General features: G+C 39.2%; 1 protein-coding gene across 4 annotated transcripts in view; it reads right to left on the reverse strand.

Moving 5' to 3' along the window:
• The window catches only part of cntn5 (contactin 5), a 111,568-nt gene that overhangs the window by 28,245 nt on the left and 64,632 nt on the right, over positions 1-18,691 (reverse strand). For all 4 annotated transcript variants that reach the window (XM_034867147.1, XM_034867146.1, XM_034867148.1 and 1 more), the window contains 5 exons: positions 17,262-17,465; positions 10,992-11,094; positions 5,456-5,637; positions 1,609-1,745; positions 1,327-1,456 (listed from right to left, as the gene is read on the reverse strand). In XM_034867147.1, the coding sequence (XP_034723038.1) occupies positions 1,327-1,456; positions 1,609-1,745; positions 5,456-5,637; positions 10,992-11,094; positions 17,262-17,465 (756 nt within the window). The remainder of the gene's footprint in view (positions 1-1,326; positions 1,457-1,608; positions 1,746-5,455; positions 5,638-10,991; positions 11,095-17,261; positions 17,466-18,691) is intronic.

Here is an 18,691-nt window from a genome sequence, read left to right on the forward strand (position 1 = left end):
GATCTGGGACAAGATCACAGACATGAGGGCAGCCGCTGCCCCTGAGTAGCCTCCAGTGATCGCTCATCTGCAGGCTGTTATTAGCCATGTAATCTGTCCTGATAGTGTTTGCTTGTGGACAGCGCCACAGAGCACAGGTCACTTGGAAGACATGCCTGGGGGGTGCAGTTATGAAAACATTCATCACCAGCTTCCAAATATCTTCATTGTGACTGTGACTAAGGAAGGCAAAAGCACTTCCTCATCAGCTCACATAAAGCTTATTAAAATCTAACTAAACTTCTCACTCTTGCAGACAACCATGTGAATGTAAATCAACGTGGCTGTTTCACACAGAATAAAAACATTATGGTTAGGGACAAACGCTGATAGATTTTGGACAAAAAACTCTGTCCATTTGCAATAAGATTTGGAAAATGCTACAGATTCCCCTTCAAAAAGGGCATGTAACGCAGACAGTAAATCAAACTGTCCCTCTGGGAAACACGAGAGGGGAATGGGTGTCACCAGATGCATCCCAGCATAGAAGATGACAAGGAGAAAATAGTGCAACACAGAACAGTGGCCAGCCTTTAGTACCACTGTTATGTTTTTAGCTTGAAGCCTTACATGCAAGTCTGAAGAGCACAACACAAGTGTCCTTTAATTTTTTTTTTAAAAGCATGTGCCTGATATATATAAATGATACAAATTCTTGCTGTAAATAATGAAGACATTGAACGTGTTAGTTACTGATAATTTTAACTGATTATGAAATGATAATATACTCATCAATACCTGATACAGTGAAGTGTAGTTTGTATTTCCGGAGTAATGAGGATTGGGATGTAGGCTGTGCTTTGATGGCAAATGATAGGGGCTAATGTAGTCATTAAACTCCATCACAGAAACCATCGATGTCTTTCTTCAAGTGTTTGCTCCCATTAGTATAAATCTATACCTACAAGTCATTGCTTTTTTATTCTCCTCGGATATAACGAAGAACTGTTCCAGCCTCTCCTCAACTTGATACGTGCAGACAACCTCAGTGAATATAACCATAAGTGTCCTTCTTTTATTCATGCTGTCCACTGCCTGGATTAAATCAAGGGCCATTGATTGGCAATCAACACATCTCACAGTTCAGCGTTCCCCACTTGCATTTCAATCTCCCTTACCTATCATCCGGTACCTTATGTAGATGCCAATACTCAGTCTGCCATTCTGTTCTTTGCAGAGTATCAAGAAATATGCTTGGCCTGTAGATGCCTCACAAAAATTACACGTTTCTTTTAATACCGTATGTTGTGCAATCTATATTAGAAACCAAAGGTGTACAGTAACTACCTAAAATCTTGAGTTCAGCATTGTTGTAGATGGTCCCATATTTATTTCCTGCAACACACTGGTACATTCCTGAGTCCGTCTGTTGCACTTTGTGAATGGTCAGTTCACCATTCACTATTTCAACTCGACCCTGTAACGAGAAGAAGAGCGTCATATGTACACATACATATACTACACATGATGAATACTGCACAAAGTGGACCTGTAGTTTCATAGCAATAATTCAGATGTTTCATGGTACACTCAACAAAATGAGAGGGTGCTGTGTAGTAAGGGAGGTACCTGGGATGTCAAGGGCAAACCATTACGAAGCCAGTGATAGGTGGGCCGGGGCCTCCCCATGGCCTTACACTCCCATTGGAGCTTCTCTCCACTATCCATCTGAGTGTCATTAATCATTCTGACCCACTGAGGAAGGGCTTGAAGATAGAAAAAAAAAAGCTTTAGAATAGGTAATATATCCTTGAAACACACACAAGGCACAAGTATGATCGGCTCACAACAGGCATGCACATACACACAATCAACGCACAATGTAGGAAGCTGTATTTAAGACCGTGGATGTAATGTAATTTTTTGTCATATCTCACTGCTATAGTCCCCCAAAGAACAAACATATGGTAGGCATACTTAAATAGAAAGAGTGGCCTATGTGTTATAGATTTTTATTTAAAGAAAATAAAAAAAATAAACATTGGCACTGGTTTTAAACCTTTTTTTGAGCCTCTTTTGTGTGCTGACCAATCTCAACTTCTGTCCACTGTAAAAAGTATAGCCAAAGCATCCCGGATACGGGCATGGCCATCTTGTAATATTGGAGACAGAGTCTGCCCAGTAGTGATCGGGCATGGGAGTTGAAGTCCCGCCCAAACACCCGACTAACCAATCGCGAGACAGTCACAGCTGTCAATCGTGACATATCAGCATTTAATAGCATCAATAACTAATAAAAACCAAACTTATAAGAAAAAATTAACATTTAGAAAAACACCAGTGAGGTACAAACTACCTAAAGTGACAGAAACTATCTTTGGGAAAAAAATTTTGTGTACTCTGTTTTTTTAGTTTGGCCTATTTCCCATTCGTGTGGAAAAGGTTTAGGACCAATGTGAAAAATGTATTTGAGTTCTGGGTTTAAAGTCAGAATTGACTGACTTTATTCTCAGAATTCTAACTTTAATGTAACAAGTCTGACTTTAAACTCTGAACTCAAATACATACAATTTTTCATGTGTGGCCCCTAATCCTTTTTCATAAATCCGCTAACATAGAGGGGGCGGGATTTCTGACATATACTGCAGACAGCCACTAGGGGGCGATCTAGAAGTCAATACAGTCTACACAGTATGCATCAACCCCTTGTGCTGCCTTTTTATGTCACACATTGGGTTTTCATTGCTCTTTAGAGTACCTTGATGCTTGTCATTTTACATAAATCTCCTTGAAATCCACCCCAGAAACACTGACTTTCATTGCTCCTGTACCTTTGCACTGCATTTAACAGAGATACTTTATAAATCACCCATTTTGTCAAGGAATATGACAACCCCTCCTCTGCTATGCTCTTTAACCCTGGAGAACTGAAGGAACATGCACACCTTTTCTAATGAGGTGCTGGTTCACTGGCAGACATCAAAGATATGAGGGAGAAGGTTTAAAATGGAGTAGGAATTCTGAGACCTGGATGAAGTACACATCACCCTTTGGTAGAGACAACCAGGCAAATATTTTTGAGAGCAGCAACATATTCAGTAAGTTTGATCCAATTAATAATATTGTTTTGCATATCGCAGAAAATGTCGTGGAGATTTTTACTTTAAATTGTTCTACTTGTGGATCACGTTTATGTTTTTTGTATCACGTAATTTTTTTCTCCCTGCATTGCATAGCTGGCCCATGGCATAGGCAGACTAGGCAACTGCCATTCCTAGGGGGCCCTTAACCATGGAGCTTTTCTTCTTTTCTTTTTTCTCCTTGGTCTGCTTGCTTGTGTTTCCAAGGCTACGTCGAGATTCACTGTCCAACTCCACATTCTGCAAAGAATCTGTCTCAGCTCTCAACAACTCAAAAGATCTGAGGACTGTATAGGCTGTATGTACAGTATGTCCCTTTCTTATACAGCATGCAGTTGGGCCTTTCCCTGTACATTTACAAAGATATATTTAGATACATTTACAAGAGCCTTTTCCTGGAACTGGATCCGTCTGACAGTTCTGTGTAGAGGAAGGAATCTCAATCACTAATCCAAGCCTTTTCCCATTGTATTTTAATCTTCTTTAAATTATACTTTTTATTTTAAAATGCTTTCAAGCTCAAATTGGACATTTATAAATGCAAATACTGAAAATGTCAATAAGAATTTAACATGTGCAACAGGAACACAATAACCCATTTGGTTAATTTTCTTGGGACAAATTAAATTGTTTTTGATAATGAAATTATATTAGTATTTTATCAATGTGATGAATTACTACAAATTGGAAGAATTCTGAGAGTCCAAAAGGAATACTGGCTCTGACGCCCTTACTGATGTGATATCTTTTCATTTATACAAGGCTTCCACATAGATTTCTGATATATTTTTGCTTTATCATTGTTTTCTTTTAACTATAACAATTACGAAAATCATTTATATCCTGATTAGTGTATAGTAAACACACCATTCAAGGCCCAATGGTGTACATAGTGGTGTATGACTTGTACTGTGAGCAGAGAGGAGGAAACCCAGCCACTGAGCTGCTTCTCCTACAGTCACATGCCAAGCACGTTCTGTGCTATTCTCTCACATACCTTTTTGTGTGTGGTTTGATTGAATGATTATGGTCAGGAAGGTCTCCCTCACAATGCAAGTTCAAACTTACACCTGACCTGTGTAAATTACATTTAGCGTGAGGCTGCTACAAATTAGCTCCCTATTCTCCTTGTGATGTCAACAGAATGGAGGTTGCCAAGAAGTGCATGGCCTTAGAAATGTGTTCTACCAAGGCTGAGGCAGTCCATTATCTTGGTGCTGTGCACACGGCACAGACAGAGAGGAATGGAGGACACACATCCTCGTAGATTAGTCTATCTATAATAGGCAAAAGTAGTAATTCAGCCTAGTACCTCACTGTGGTCAGAAAACTAGAAACTGTCCTTTAAGTGAAGTCTCATATCTTATCTTAGTTCATACAAAACTCAGTGTTTTACTTGATACATTTATAGGTAGTAGAATAAATAATTATAGTGTAGACCTGCATTAGATGTAAACTGAGAACATAACAATGTGAGAGTAAATCAATCAAGAGGTTTTGGTCCTAGTTATTGATATTCCCAATAACTTTAATTTGTTATCTGAATGTATATATACACACACACACACACACACACACACACACACACACACACACACACACACACACACACACACACACACACTAGTATATAAAAGAATAATTACAAATCTTTGAAAAAAGACACAGAACAACCGCAGCAGTCTATTAAAACAACTTGCAGACATAGTTCAGAACATTTTAAACAAAACACATCTGGTTAAAGAGATTCATACTAAAAGAAACAGCTCATTTGTTGAGGTGATGAACATATACACCATGTATGTATAATTAATCTTTGGACTGTGAGGAAAATGAACCGGGACTAGGACTAAAATTGAGTATATTGTAACTAACAAAAGTAACATCATGAAAAATACTTGGAAACTGTGAAGAATAGCTAAATAGAAAATTAGCTTGAAAAGTTGAATTGTTTAGCTAGTGTTGGTAAGACCTCTACGTCCAGACCAATATTCCTGGAATTGGGGTTGCACATTAAATTGCTATTGCGATATTTAACATTATTGTACATTTTCCTCACATCGTACCGCCCTACCTGGAACACCACGCATCAACGCTTGTACTCTTTTTTTAAGGTTATTTGATGGGCATTTTAGGCCATTAATGACAGAACTGATGAAGAAATGAAAGGGAGATGACATGCAGCAAAGGAATCGGAGTCTAACCAGGGCCCACTGCGTCAAGGTGTAGACCTCTATATATGGGCGCCTGCTTTACCAACTGCGCTATCTGGGCGCCCTCAACCCTTTGGAAGAGGTGAACAAACCCACAGAGAATAGGAGCATGCTCAGACTCACTGTAGACCTGTAGGTGTCCTTTGAAAGCGGTGCCCCCTCTTGGATTCTCAGCTTTGCATTCATAAGTTCCCGAGTCCTCCAGTTGAATGTTGGGAATTTCCAGCACAGCCTGGGACTTCCGAAGTCTTGCTTTTTTGGGGATGTTGCCATTTATCTTCCTCCATGTGATTGTTGGCACTGGACTGTGAGGAGGGAAGAGAAGAATGATATACTCAACAGTACAGTGTTAAATAAGAGCAGGAAGTATTTTCACACAGTACAGGATGTGAGCTGCAATGATGCAATTCACTATTAATAATCATTTTGATTTCTTTAAAAGAGGAACATTCTCATTAAGGAAGATATATGTACTCATTATGAATCTGTAATCTTACAATGACCTCATCTCGTAATAGTAATAATAATAATTAAAAAAAAAATTATGTACCTTCATCTTGAATCAATTTTAGAATGATACCTCTATATATGCTCTAGTGGGAGCATCTGCGAGAGAATATAATCTTAAGTCTCTTTCATATATTGCATATCAGGTTTAGGTTCAACTCATTCCTTGTGCTCTAGCAATTTATTTCTTTGGAGAAAGAAACTTTACCAATCTGAATACATCACGGTAGGCTTTTGGAAATTGTTGTGGGTATTTTCACATTTCTAAAAAATTATTATCAGTAATATAAATAATTATTTATTTAGATTTAAAAATAAAAAAAAACTATAACAGACATTGAGCTGCAGACACCAGAAGTCCTTCATTTGTAATTAGGTATTGACAGACCATGATGAGTATTTAATGTTAGTCCTGCTCGTCATGTGACTCGCTGACCTTTTGACCACTACTGATATATTTACTGTACCAAAGGACCTATACATTAGAGCCCGGCTTTCAGAGGGACAGGGACAAGATTCAAATCAGGCTATTGACTATTAGGCTATAAGTCTTCAACCAATGTCATCCACCCCTGTTTATTTATGGATTGCCCTATAGAGCCGTATGAGAGATGACATGCACATGCAGAGAGAGAGAGATGTCTGAGGTCAGTATCAATAGTGCTCTTGTATGATAACTAGATTTGACAGGTGTCTGAAAGATGGAAATGTGACACCATACAAACCTCCAGTGAACCCATCAATCATTCAGCCCAGATGGAAATGTTACATCCCTGAGCTTTTTTATCTCTTCTAAATTCTAAATTCACGAGGACATTGAAGCGCTCTTGGCGGCAAATAAGTCAATATAGGATTCAGGGCATGTTTTGTATTAAACAAGGCATTTCTTACAAAGAGTTTCTTTCATTTTGGACACAAGTTTTGTGTCACACATTTCTTTTTTTCAGCTTTTTTTGAATAAGTCAATACTTTGCAACATGCATTTAGGTTTCCTCACATCACTGGGACCGTGAAGCAACATACGGAATAAAAGGCAGTGGTTTTAAACGCACTTCAGTTACTGGAGCCTCACATTTCTGCACATGAATTTGGACAAAGTTTTATCACTAAACAAAGAATGTCCTGATCCAAAATTTAAATCATGGTAGTTTTTTAATAAAACATACTGTATGTGACATAACATGCATTCCGAAGCAAAATTGACCTATTTCAATTAGCCATACATTAATCCAGTCAAATAATTTAGAAACTATCATAAGTCACTGTGATCACTAGTATCGTCCCATCTGCAGTTCAGACAGCTATCTATTTTCACAGTGGGGGGAATCCACATCAAACATGGTTACTAGGGGCAAAGATCCGTTGCCTGATGTAAAATAAAATATCCACGGTCTAATGTGGGACCATTTGTTAGCACTTGGCATTTTCATTCCAATGCCCCCAAGAACAACATAAATAAATGCTAACAACAGACACACAGATTGAATCAGTACTCATGAATATGTCATGCAGTTGTTATGAAACCCTATATTTTATGTTATTGATGGAGAATTTAGCCAGCGAACAGAGCATATCTATAGACACCTTGAGGGGCTGGAAGATGATCGGAACTGGAAGATGGAAGGGTCAATCTTCCAGAGACCAAGGGGGGGGGGGGGGGGGGGGGGGGGGGGGGGGGGGGGGGGTACTGTAGGCTCAACCAGTTTAGAAAGGAGAAACTCTGCCCCTCACTGTTTTCTGTATAGCAATGTGACATTAACTCCTGAACTCTGAAGCTGAGGTCATTTCCCTTTAATCAAAGTGTACAAACTGAGCATTTCATACCCTAACATCTTAAATGTGTTACACACTGGAGTTTATGTAGGGTGTACCTGTTACAGTTTTCAATTTAAGAATGTGCCCATAGGCAAGCTTTGTAGATTACATCTCAATTAGCATTCCACACAATTGCTGTGCCTTCATCTGGACTTGTTCTATAATAAAGGTTGAAAATTGGTTTGCTTCAGATCATTACGATCTAGATATTATTCCGTTTCCATTCCCAGGAGCTCATTTGCTAAGCTCTCAATGTTTGGTCCCTACACTAGTCTTAAGGGGCTTCACACCTGCCTCAGCTAGTTCAGCTGAATCACACTCCACTACAGTAGTTAGTTTTCCCTTTGGTGCGTTTGATGTACAGGTGAGAATGCAGCAATCACACTCTGATGCGCACCAAAAGCGGACCAAACAAGCGAACCAAGACCTGTTTAATGAGGTGGTCTCTGTGCGTTTTAAACCATTTTTGGAGCGGTTGGTTTGTGGTGAGACCGTTATCCAACCTGCAACAGACCCAACTGCTGGAAGCCTTTTTGGACTAAAGAAGCTGTCGCAGTCAGCTGCGCAGTGCATTATGGGATGAGGACAAGATTACACTTTAGCAACATATCCCCATGGCAACTTGCAGACAATCTTGCCATTGTATAGAGGTGCAGAGCCTCATATGAATATGGTGTGGCCAATGATGTAATGACTTGCTACATTATGGTTCATTTGATTAACTCATCAACTGATCGGACCAGAGCAAATAGCTTGGAATGAAAAGGAACTGAAATGTTTGAACGATGCTACAATTAATATTTCTTTGCCCTAGGGCTGGACCAAATGAATCTGACTACAGATGGGAAAGCCCCCCTTAGGGACAAACTAGCATCTGCACAAAGCCACATTTTACCTACAAGATTTGAGCAAAAAAACGTGTATCCATAGTACCAAGAGTATATTATGCGTGTCGTTAAGAGGCACTTCATGGTGCTGCTGACAATGTGGTCCTTGTGGTCCCGTATAACTCAATGAGGAATAACGGCAAGGGTTTCAAGAGTTTGATTCCCTCTGGGGTCACTGAAACTAAAAGTATATCCACTACTCTAAAGCAATTTGGATGAAAGCATCAACCACATGTTACATATTATATTTTGAGTAGAAATGAGTGGGATAATGTGTAACCCATCAAATGTGCAAGGCCTTTGAACTACATACTCCAACATCCCTTGAAATGAATACAACTAACAGCACTGCACTTCCCACAGTTTCGCCTAAATCAGACTGTATAGACTTTTAAACAGAATTTGTGTGGTTTAACAATCTATTGTTAGAGTATTGTCATCTATAGATGGCTATAATCATTCATGGGCACTATACTGATAATCATTAATTTAAATAAAACACACTGGCGGAATGATACTGGTTTTGCATCAACTGGCAAATAAGATCCAGAACCAAATTGTATATTAGAACACCATATATTACTTTAAATAACAAACTATATTTTAGAATTATTTAAGTGAAGGCTGTTTGTGTGACAGAAGCAAACATGAATCTCTTATGGATCTTTTCATGCTATGGATATCCATCCAGAGAGAACACTGACTGAAAGCTAGAAGCCAGAAAAAACAGTAAACTAATACTTTAGATGAACAGTGGCATATTTTGTTGTGAAATGAGCAATATGTATATATATTTGACTGCTTAAAAAAAATGGGCTCATTTTTTACTTTATTTACTGTGATCTACGTCCATTAACAGCTCTCATGTAGAGGAAAACGCCTTTTGAGCCTTTGTTAGGCCACACATATGTTTGAATATAAGTACCGTTATAACAAAAGATGTCTAATAAGTCTATTAGGAAAGTGCTAATGAGGCCCCTCTAAGCCAAAGTTGTGCTTGGTTATATTTATCTTTTCATGTATATGAAGCAATCGAAACAGCAGCAGCACAGTGATGCTTCACAATAGTTATCATTCGACAGATAATCCGATTAGACAAACATACAAGCTACAAATTTGTAATTAATAATCCGTCTTGCAGACATTACTATAAAGTATGACATTATAAAGGTTTGTTCTCTTTTTTGTTTTCACTGCCTCGTTGTTCTCTTTGCTCTTGACTGTGGCCTACAAAGTGCTGTCACTGGTAAATATCACAACCGACAATCACATCAAGGAGCTTTGGCGTTCACACACAAACAGCTTTCCTGCCCTGTCTCAGCTCCTGGTGCCATCATAAATATTGATCAACAGGAGAACAAAACCCATTTTAACTTCATTTTCAGTGCTATATAAAGACTGGCATTTCCTAATAGTGTCCATTGATAAATCATTCATCTCTATGTAAAAGGGTAGGTCACTGTCTGACTCAATCCGACTTCATTGAGGGAAGCACAGAGCAAGGATTTGCAACATTTGGATGTTCCTACAAGCATCCAACGACTCCTGCTCAGCTTGATATGAAAATATAAGGGGTGTGTGATTGTAATGCACTGTCTATATATTTAGGAAATGACTTACTATAATGTGGATAATTAATTGAAATCAAGGACAACAGTGATGAGATTCTTAGTCATCTGTAGATCAGAGACTGTTTGCACTTAAGATAGGAGTCAGCAATGAATAATTCATGTTGAATAATTATAAACTTAATGGAGTGGGGATGATAATTATCTTGCACAATGAAAAATATTTCTTGTAATGTCAAACACCCCATCATCTTTGCTTTGGAGAAGAACAGGTTGTACATGGTTTGCATTTATTTTTAATGAAAATAATTTTAATCAAACAAAAAGGATATATTTTGATTTAAAAAGACAGTTGTTTTTTTTAAACCCTACAGCCAGCAATGCTAACTTTAGCTTTAGTAAATGTGGAAAGTGGTTTGGATTGAAGTCTCTGTGGACAAAAGTATGTTTTTCCTCCTGGCAGACAACTATTATCAACTTCATTTTTTTTCCATAGACATAACCTTGACTTTCTACATTCATCAGACTCTGAAAGCACCCAGGAAACACAGATACATTAGGGCTCTGAATTATGACAACACTTGGGTCCCTAGGGCTGAATCCCCTTTGCCCCCCATGCACTAACATGCCACCTAACAGACGAGCTCCACTTCTCTTCACTCACTTAACATCCCGCCTGAAGACAAGATATGCCTGGTTCCCTTTCAGGTAATGGAATAATGGAATTTAAAAAAGAGAGAAAAACACAAGGAGTCTTATGTGAATGATCTCTTAGCATCAGATCAGTGATAGAATGTAGTTTACTGTTCCTGGTGATTAATATGATGTAATAATAAACAACTACCTTCTGTATATTGGTACAATATATCCTTGTTTACTTACTTCCCCAGAGCAAAGCACTCCAGCCTGACAGTGACTCCTTTGGCAGCCAGAACTGATGTAGGGAAATGCACTTCAATTTTGGGCTCGTATTCACCCATGACACCTGGAAAAGGTTAAGAAAGAGGAATTGCAGACATTAGAACCAAGCTGATTGAAACTGCTACTTACCCCCTTTCCCATCATCTTCGTCTTTTCTTGCAGTGTCCTACACAGAGACTGGGCACAGTGATTTAAAAAATAACAGGAAGGCTCACTTCCTATAGCCCAGGCACCTGTTTTATGAGTATGTAAGCAACTAAAGAAGAAAACAAGAAGAATCCAAATTGCCTGATGTAAAGACTTTTCATTTTTTTTAAACGTAATGTTTACAAATGGCACAATAAATAATGCATGGTGCTGTGTATAAGTGTTAGAGTGCACAAATTAAATAAATTAAATACAGAGCAATGGGATAATTAGAGTAACATATTCGAATAAGCGTATACAGCATAACTTAATATATGTTTATTATTGGGGCTGTCAATCTTTAATTTATCCCATGATTGTCCATAGTTAAGTCACAAATATCAGACATTTTGTATCTCTTATTAACATGGGAGCAGACCAATATAAATACAGATATAGTGTTCGAGGCGGAGCCCCATTTATTCCTAGGGGAGTTGCTCAGTGGGGCATGAAGCCTTCCTGGAGCCAAAAATGACTAGAATGATTCTGGGGCCCATTGAGCAGGCGCACTAGAGGCCTCTGCCGGCTCTAACTCGTGTGGGGATTAAATGATTTAATTTTAAAGCTCTTCTAGACTTTCCAAATGTTATATGAAGGCATGGATCTAATTCTGATGGTGAAACGAGTCATTTCACAGGGGTTGTGACACTCTAAAAAAATGTATCTAGTGAGTTACAGATATATCGCAATATAAGTCTATGAGCAAAAACGTTACTGCTACATCACTTCCTGTTTAAAAAATGCCAGAACTGCCCAAGGCCCAAATCGCAGAAAGCTGGTGCGTTAATCACGCATCAAAAAAAATTGTGCCATTACAAGGATTTTGTGTTAAATCATTATCATCACGTTAGACTTGTTTTGCCAGATCTTCTGGCTAGTCCACTCAGCATTCCGGGATGGGAGGAAAACGTGCTCTGGTTTATTGGCATTTCTTTAAACCAATCACAATCGTATGCTTCAAAACAGTCTCGGGAAGGAACTTGTTTTGTTGGAACGTGTAGATTCAGAAGTAGTTTTAGTTGTGCAACCAAAACCTCAGATTGGACACATAGTCTAGCTAGCTGTCTGGATTTACCCTGCAGAGATCTGAGGACCAGGTAACCATAGTCCTCAGATTGGACAGATAGTCTAGCTAGCTGTCTGGATTTACCCTGCAGAGATCTGAGGACCAGGTAACCATAGTCCTCAGAGTGGACAGATAGTCTAGCTAGCTTTTTGGACTTACCCTGCAGAGATCTGAGGAGCAGTTTAAAAGAGTTTAAAATTACAACACAAAGAAAGCGTAAGGTAACAGACATCCGGCCGACAACAAGGACATCAGTCGGAAATTTACAACAACAATCCCGGAAGTGGAAGGTTGTAGATATAGACAATCCTCACGGTAATTTTGACAGCCCTCTTATTATTTTTATGAAGCTTAATAGGAAGTCTGCATAGACCACTATCTTCTGAATGAGAAACGGCAAAGCCATAGTACATCACATACACAAACCATTAAGATGATGTACTAAAACATTCTCCGGTGACAGCAGGTTAATGTACTGTATTGTCCTCAGGAATTAGTAATCCACTCTATAATTTCCAAACACCTTGTGAAGGACACAAGTGAACATGTGTTATCAGTCTTGCTAAGTGCCACAATGACTAGCACCTCCGCTTCACGTCATAGCTAGAGGTTTTCTTTGTTTATTCATCTGTATGTTGAGGCGGCCATTTATATCCATTTGCCAGAATGATTATGTCAGATGGCATTGAGAAAATTTGGTGCAACAAAGGAAAACACCTTCATCTGAATTCTAATTACTATTATTAAATGGGAGTTTGCGATTTAAATATTACATGAGCATTTTGATCTTGTATTAAGAACGTTAGACGTACACACAGTCCTTGCATGGGAGCACCACTGATGGACACGCTGCTAACCCCAGTACCTTCCTGATTTCCCAACAAAACACATGCAGTGCTGCACCACGTGCACTGTAACACACATGATCAGTAAGACAAATGACCAGCATGACATTTGTGGAGCCATAATTACACCTCCTATGTGTATCTGACACTTTTTGTGTTATAAAATGAATGCCGCAAAGAAAGGAGTTTTATGATATTTGTTCCACAGAACTTTTCAATTTCAATCTCATTCTCAACATTTATAGCTCCAAAGCAGCCCTCCACATATAATGAATTTTCAATATTTCATTGCCTCATGTCATATTATATTCAATATCATATTCTGTCTCAGTGGCTGGACCTGATAGAATTGAGAGAAATATCTTGGCTTGGTGTGCTAAGACATTAACAGCCCTTTTTATTGTTTCAGTTTCATTTATTAATCACATGAACATGTCATTTTTTCTGTTGTGCTTTGCAAATCAATTTCAAGGTAAAATTTCTGAACTGAAACTTATTCCAATCTAGTAAGCATTTTATTAGCTCTCTTCTCCAGTAATGCACAGGCCTTTTCATTAGAGCCTCTTAGAAGAACTAACGCAAGATAACTTTTGCAACTTTGTTAACAAGAGAACAAACATCTGATTTCCCCATGCCATTGTACACTTATAGTAGTTTACTAACAACTCCCTCTCACATTTAGTCGTATACCTACAGGTATTAATCGATCCACCTTCTATACTGGAATTGCATTGCAGCTAAGTTTTATACAAGTAAAGCAGCATGATTAACATTTCACAAAATGTTGTATTATACCAGACAATTTCTGATAATGTGACAATGATTTTTGATGATTCGATTAAAAAGAACAAAAAACATTGTTTCTTGGGTTTAAAGGTAGTACATAGTACTTTTACTGCTGACAAAGATAACATTGGTGTATGTAAAGACTGTACACAAGTGCTTTCTAGATAGCAGAATGTGTGTATTCAGGGCAAAAGGCAATCAGTTGTTTTGACTACACCACTAAAAACATGTTGGTTTGTAAATACTCATGCTGACATCCAATATGGCTATGGGCCTTTGGGGTTCAATAACAATTTATAGTGTAGTACAGAAAACATGCCCATATGGAGATAACATGCGCCTGCAAACATTATGTTTCACTGTCGGTGTGGAGAGAGAAAATGTCTTATGCCAAAAATAACACCATCAGTAATGCAGCCCAACTGGAAGCTTTACCACTTATCTTTATCTAAAAACAAAGGTTAAAAGCCCAATCTGTACCTCGTTGCCAACATCCATTTTGGATATATTCACATGACTGTAATTGAAGAGGTTATATATATATATATATATATATATATATATATATATATATATATATATAAAAATAATTCACAGACCTACTGCTGTAAACGGATCTTTAGCTCTAGGTACTATTGAGTGTTCCACTATGTATTACATAATTTTGTTATCTTTGACAATCTATTGGAATAGGTTTATAATAAACAACTGGCTACAAAAGTAATGTCTCTACCTAAACGTTTAGTATGTAATGTTCTACGGCTAGGAGTCTGTCAGTTGAAGCATGGACTTACTCCTAGGTAGAACGATTTGACACAGACACAAGCATCTGGGGTCTGATGGTCTTTTCCCCGACAGATCAGCAAACTTTCTGTTTTTGCCGTTAGCGTCATTAGCTCCCGGCGCCAGGATGTGCTGGGTGGGGGCTAGCTGTGGCCGTGCCCCCGTGCCATCACATAGATTTGCTACTTTGCTTTAGAATGTATCTGCTGTGAAACAATCATAAATTTAAAAAATAATTCTCCCAGTCTCGGCACTGCCGTGTCCTCTTTGGCTCGGCCGAGACCCGTCTGCAGCCAGAGCAGGTACCAGATCGGCTCAGGGTCATGTAATTACAGACAACGTAGTCTATATCCTTTGCGTTTCTTTGTCCGTTTACTTCTGCCTTCTTTGTGATGGAATTTTAAATTTGGTGGATTTATAAAGACTATTGTTGAATGCGCCTCAAAAGTTTAGCGCCATTCCAACTTTGATTGGTTTAAAGAAATGCCGTCAGAGCACGTTTTCCTCCCATCCCATCCCCGAATGCTAGTGGAGTAGCCAGACCCTCCTTCAGCGGACTTTGGAGGTGGCTCTGGCAAAGCGGACTGCAGATGACGTAACACTTGTGATTGGCTGTGTGTCAGAAAGGCATTATTTTTCCACCTACTGTGATTGGCTAGTACTAGCATGCTAGGTAACTAGGACTACAGTTGAAAATTGGCCGACTGGCTCAGTTACAGAAATGATGATTAATTAATTATTTGGCTTGTTGCCTCAGCTTGTCCTCGGTGGCTAGCTAGCTAACTAGCCATGCAGTGCGGCCACGGAGGAAAGCCACGCCATGCATCTTCACACCGTGGTCCAACCCTGCATCGTAAACCTCTGAGGCGTATGTTCCTTTAATCAAAAGACCGTTATAACTGATGCATAACAGAAAAACATGTTTTATTTACAGCAATTCTTTTAGCTGTAGTACTGCTTTACATGTGTTCTGATCCAGTGCCATTTCATAGTGCTATTCAGTTATATTATGCAGTTACTTCTATTTCCACCAAGCAGATACATCAAAGGGAGTGTGTTTCAGAGGAGAACTGTATATCCGTTTAAAACGTAAAGTGCATTAATGCAGAGTTCAGCCCCGCTTTGCTCAAGGTGGATTGCGAATTGACGATCAATGGCTTCCAGCAGGGTATAATGGAGCCCAGATGCTTGTTTTGATTAAGAGAGTCAGGGTTGGAGCTGACAGTGGTGAGCTGCACACAGATCCAGCTTGAACTGTCTACTGTGTAATAATCACTCACTTTTACTGAGGCACAGATTGCAGTGTCTGATTGGACAGACTCCAATGACTGAGGTTTGCACACCGCATGGGAACATTTGGGTGTCTGCTGTGAGGTGTGCCAATGCAATTTTCTGCATAGAAGACTGCTGAACATCATAAGATTTGCAGGAGCGAGTGATGCCTAAGCATTCTTTGGCATAATGAAGCTACAGCTGTAAAGATTTGATTTGACCATGTTGTGTTGCAGGTGACGGCGTTGTCCTTCTGCGCAAGTGTCATAGTAACATTAAAGATGGACATCATGGGTGCTGCAAAGGTGATCAATCATCATTGAAATGATAAACAACAAGTAAACATTTTTCTGTTTCTTCATCCAACCACCACATTAAAATGCTGAAAGCAGACTGACCACGTGCCCTTCCGACTGTTTTCATCTCAGTTAATGAGCAACCTAAACCAATTTACCACAGTTTATGTGCTAAGTATTATGTATGTCTCTGAGGGCCCTTTCGTACAAGGTTATGCAAATAGAGAGTAGGAATCTTGCTGGAAGGGATGTAATCTGTAAGAGGTAAAATCATGTTGCAACATTTGGAACAAATGTGGTTCCAAGGCACAGAGGCCCTTTTCCCAGCTTTACTGTTGCTCTTTAAGAACCCTGACAATGACAGGAACCTGTGTGAAGTGATGGACGTATCTCTGTGTAGTCAGATGTAAAAAGCCTGTAGGTGAAATCCACACCTGAATCCAAACAGCTCTGCAGCATGGCTCCTGAGAGGCTAGTATAAAAGAGCAAAATCCCATCCACAGCAAGGGCCATTGATTCAGTTAATTTTATGCTGGAAAATGATTTCCCCGACGGCCAGTTTCACAAAGCACATTGTGAGCAAAGAAGACTCCCCACACTAATGTTAAAGCATTGCTCACTATCCATTTACAGTGTGTATGGAATTCATAGCGCCCTCCTCTAACATGAGGCTCAGTCGAAAGCAGAGGGCCGACCCTCTTTTATTAACCTATCTGAGCTGAAATGTTTTTAGCCGGTCGCGTTATAATACAATAAAATGCAGCAGCAAAATATCAAATATGCTTTCAGATTTTCATCAGCGCTAAACAAGTTCAGAAAGAGGAAGCACCGTAATATAGCTAAATAAATAAATGTTACACTTTCAAGTCAACAGAGAGAGGACTGGGATATTTTCTGTGCGGTTTATCCAATGAAATCCATTCGATTTGTCTGCCTAGGGCATTTATACAAATCAGGGCCTATCATCTGTGAAAAGTGCAATAAATCAGAGCCTCACCGTCGGTTTTCAGTGTTAGAGGTGTTGGAGGGCTCAGAACCCTTGCATTGGTAACCGTGTTCTTCACCAGGCAGATGTAGCTTCCTACATCAGAGGGTTGCACCTTTGAGATGTACAGGTTTCCCGTGTCCTGGGAAATGAAGCGCCGACTGTCCTCAGCAACAAAGGAGGGGAACTCATTGAACACCCAGCTGTAGATGATCTCTGGAAAAGCAAGTGGAGAACATCAACATTAGCAAAAAGCAGAACCTATATTTATAAAAATTCAACCCGTAATCCAAGCCATGAGATGCGGAAACAGGTAAAGTACAGGATTGTCAGGCAGGACAAAATATGGTGATCCGCCACTCGTGTCGCTATGGTAACCACGAAGGCCAGCCTGGATCTACCAGGAAACTTGCTTGCTATGGGAGCTCTGGTGAAGCTAGGTGGACCAATCATCGGCTTAGTGGAAAAAAATAATTCCAGAAACATTCATGAAAAGCATTCAACTCAGGTGATCCTGAGAAAACTCTGTAAGACCTCATTTTCTACATGAAAAAGGATCAACTGAGGTCTGCAGAGCGGGGGATGGCCAGTTTGTTAGCTAGCAACTGTCTGTCTCTAACATCGAGCCTCAGTCTCGCCCTTTAAGCTATCAATAGGTAAGTATATAAATAAGTAAAGTTTATTCATGTGGACATATGAATACAAAGGAAAACAGAGTCAAACATAACCCTGTTCAACTCAAAGCTGTTAAAAAAGGTCTTCAGCTGCTTTTTAAAAGAATTTGAACATCGCAAGGAGTGGGGCAGTATTAATTTAAATAGTCATTCCTTGTAGAATAATATTAGCTAGTAAATGCAGAGGACTGTATGGCGTATTCAATTTTGATTGATTTAGGTTTTTTGCAAAGCATGGCAAATAATTACTAAAGTCAGATACATTTCAGCAGAATGCATACTGTTTGAACCCACAACAAATACTAACAACGTCATTAAGCCCTGATACTGTAGCACAGCCTTGTTAGTCACTGCTCAAAATGTATGGATGATAATTGAACGAAGTAATGAGTATGATCTTTGTAATGCACAAAGAATCAGCAAAATGACAGCATGTCTATACAAAGACTTGTAATATAATACAGTAAACAAAACAATAATCCCTAATGCGCCTGTTATTGGCAGCAAGGTTATCTATCTATAAATCACAGGAAGGTCTGCGTGTGTGTGTGTGTGTGTGTGTGTGTGTGTGTATGTTATGCGCGTATCTCTCGAACCTTTAGTCCGATGGATTTTAAAATGTCTTGCTACATCACCCTGAGGGCAAGAGACATAGAGCAGCGGAGCTTTGGCAGCTAAAATGTCCAAAGTAGCACTACTTTCAACTGTCTTTGAATAAACAAACAACAAGACCTGAATTGCAGAACTTTGGGGGGGGGGGGGGGGGGG

The sequence above is a fragment of the Etheostoma cragini genome, chromosome 3 (genome assembly GCF_013103735.1).
Source record: "Etheostoma cragini isolate CJK2018 chromosome 3, CSU_Ecrag_1.0, whole genome shotgun sequence".
Lineage (NCBI taxonomy): Eukaryota > Metazoa > Chordata > Actinopteri > Perciformes > Percidae > Etheostoma > Etheostoma cragini.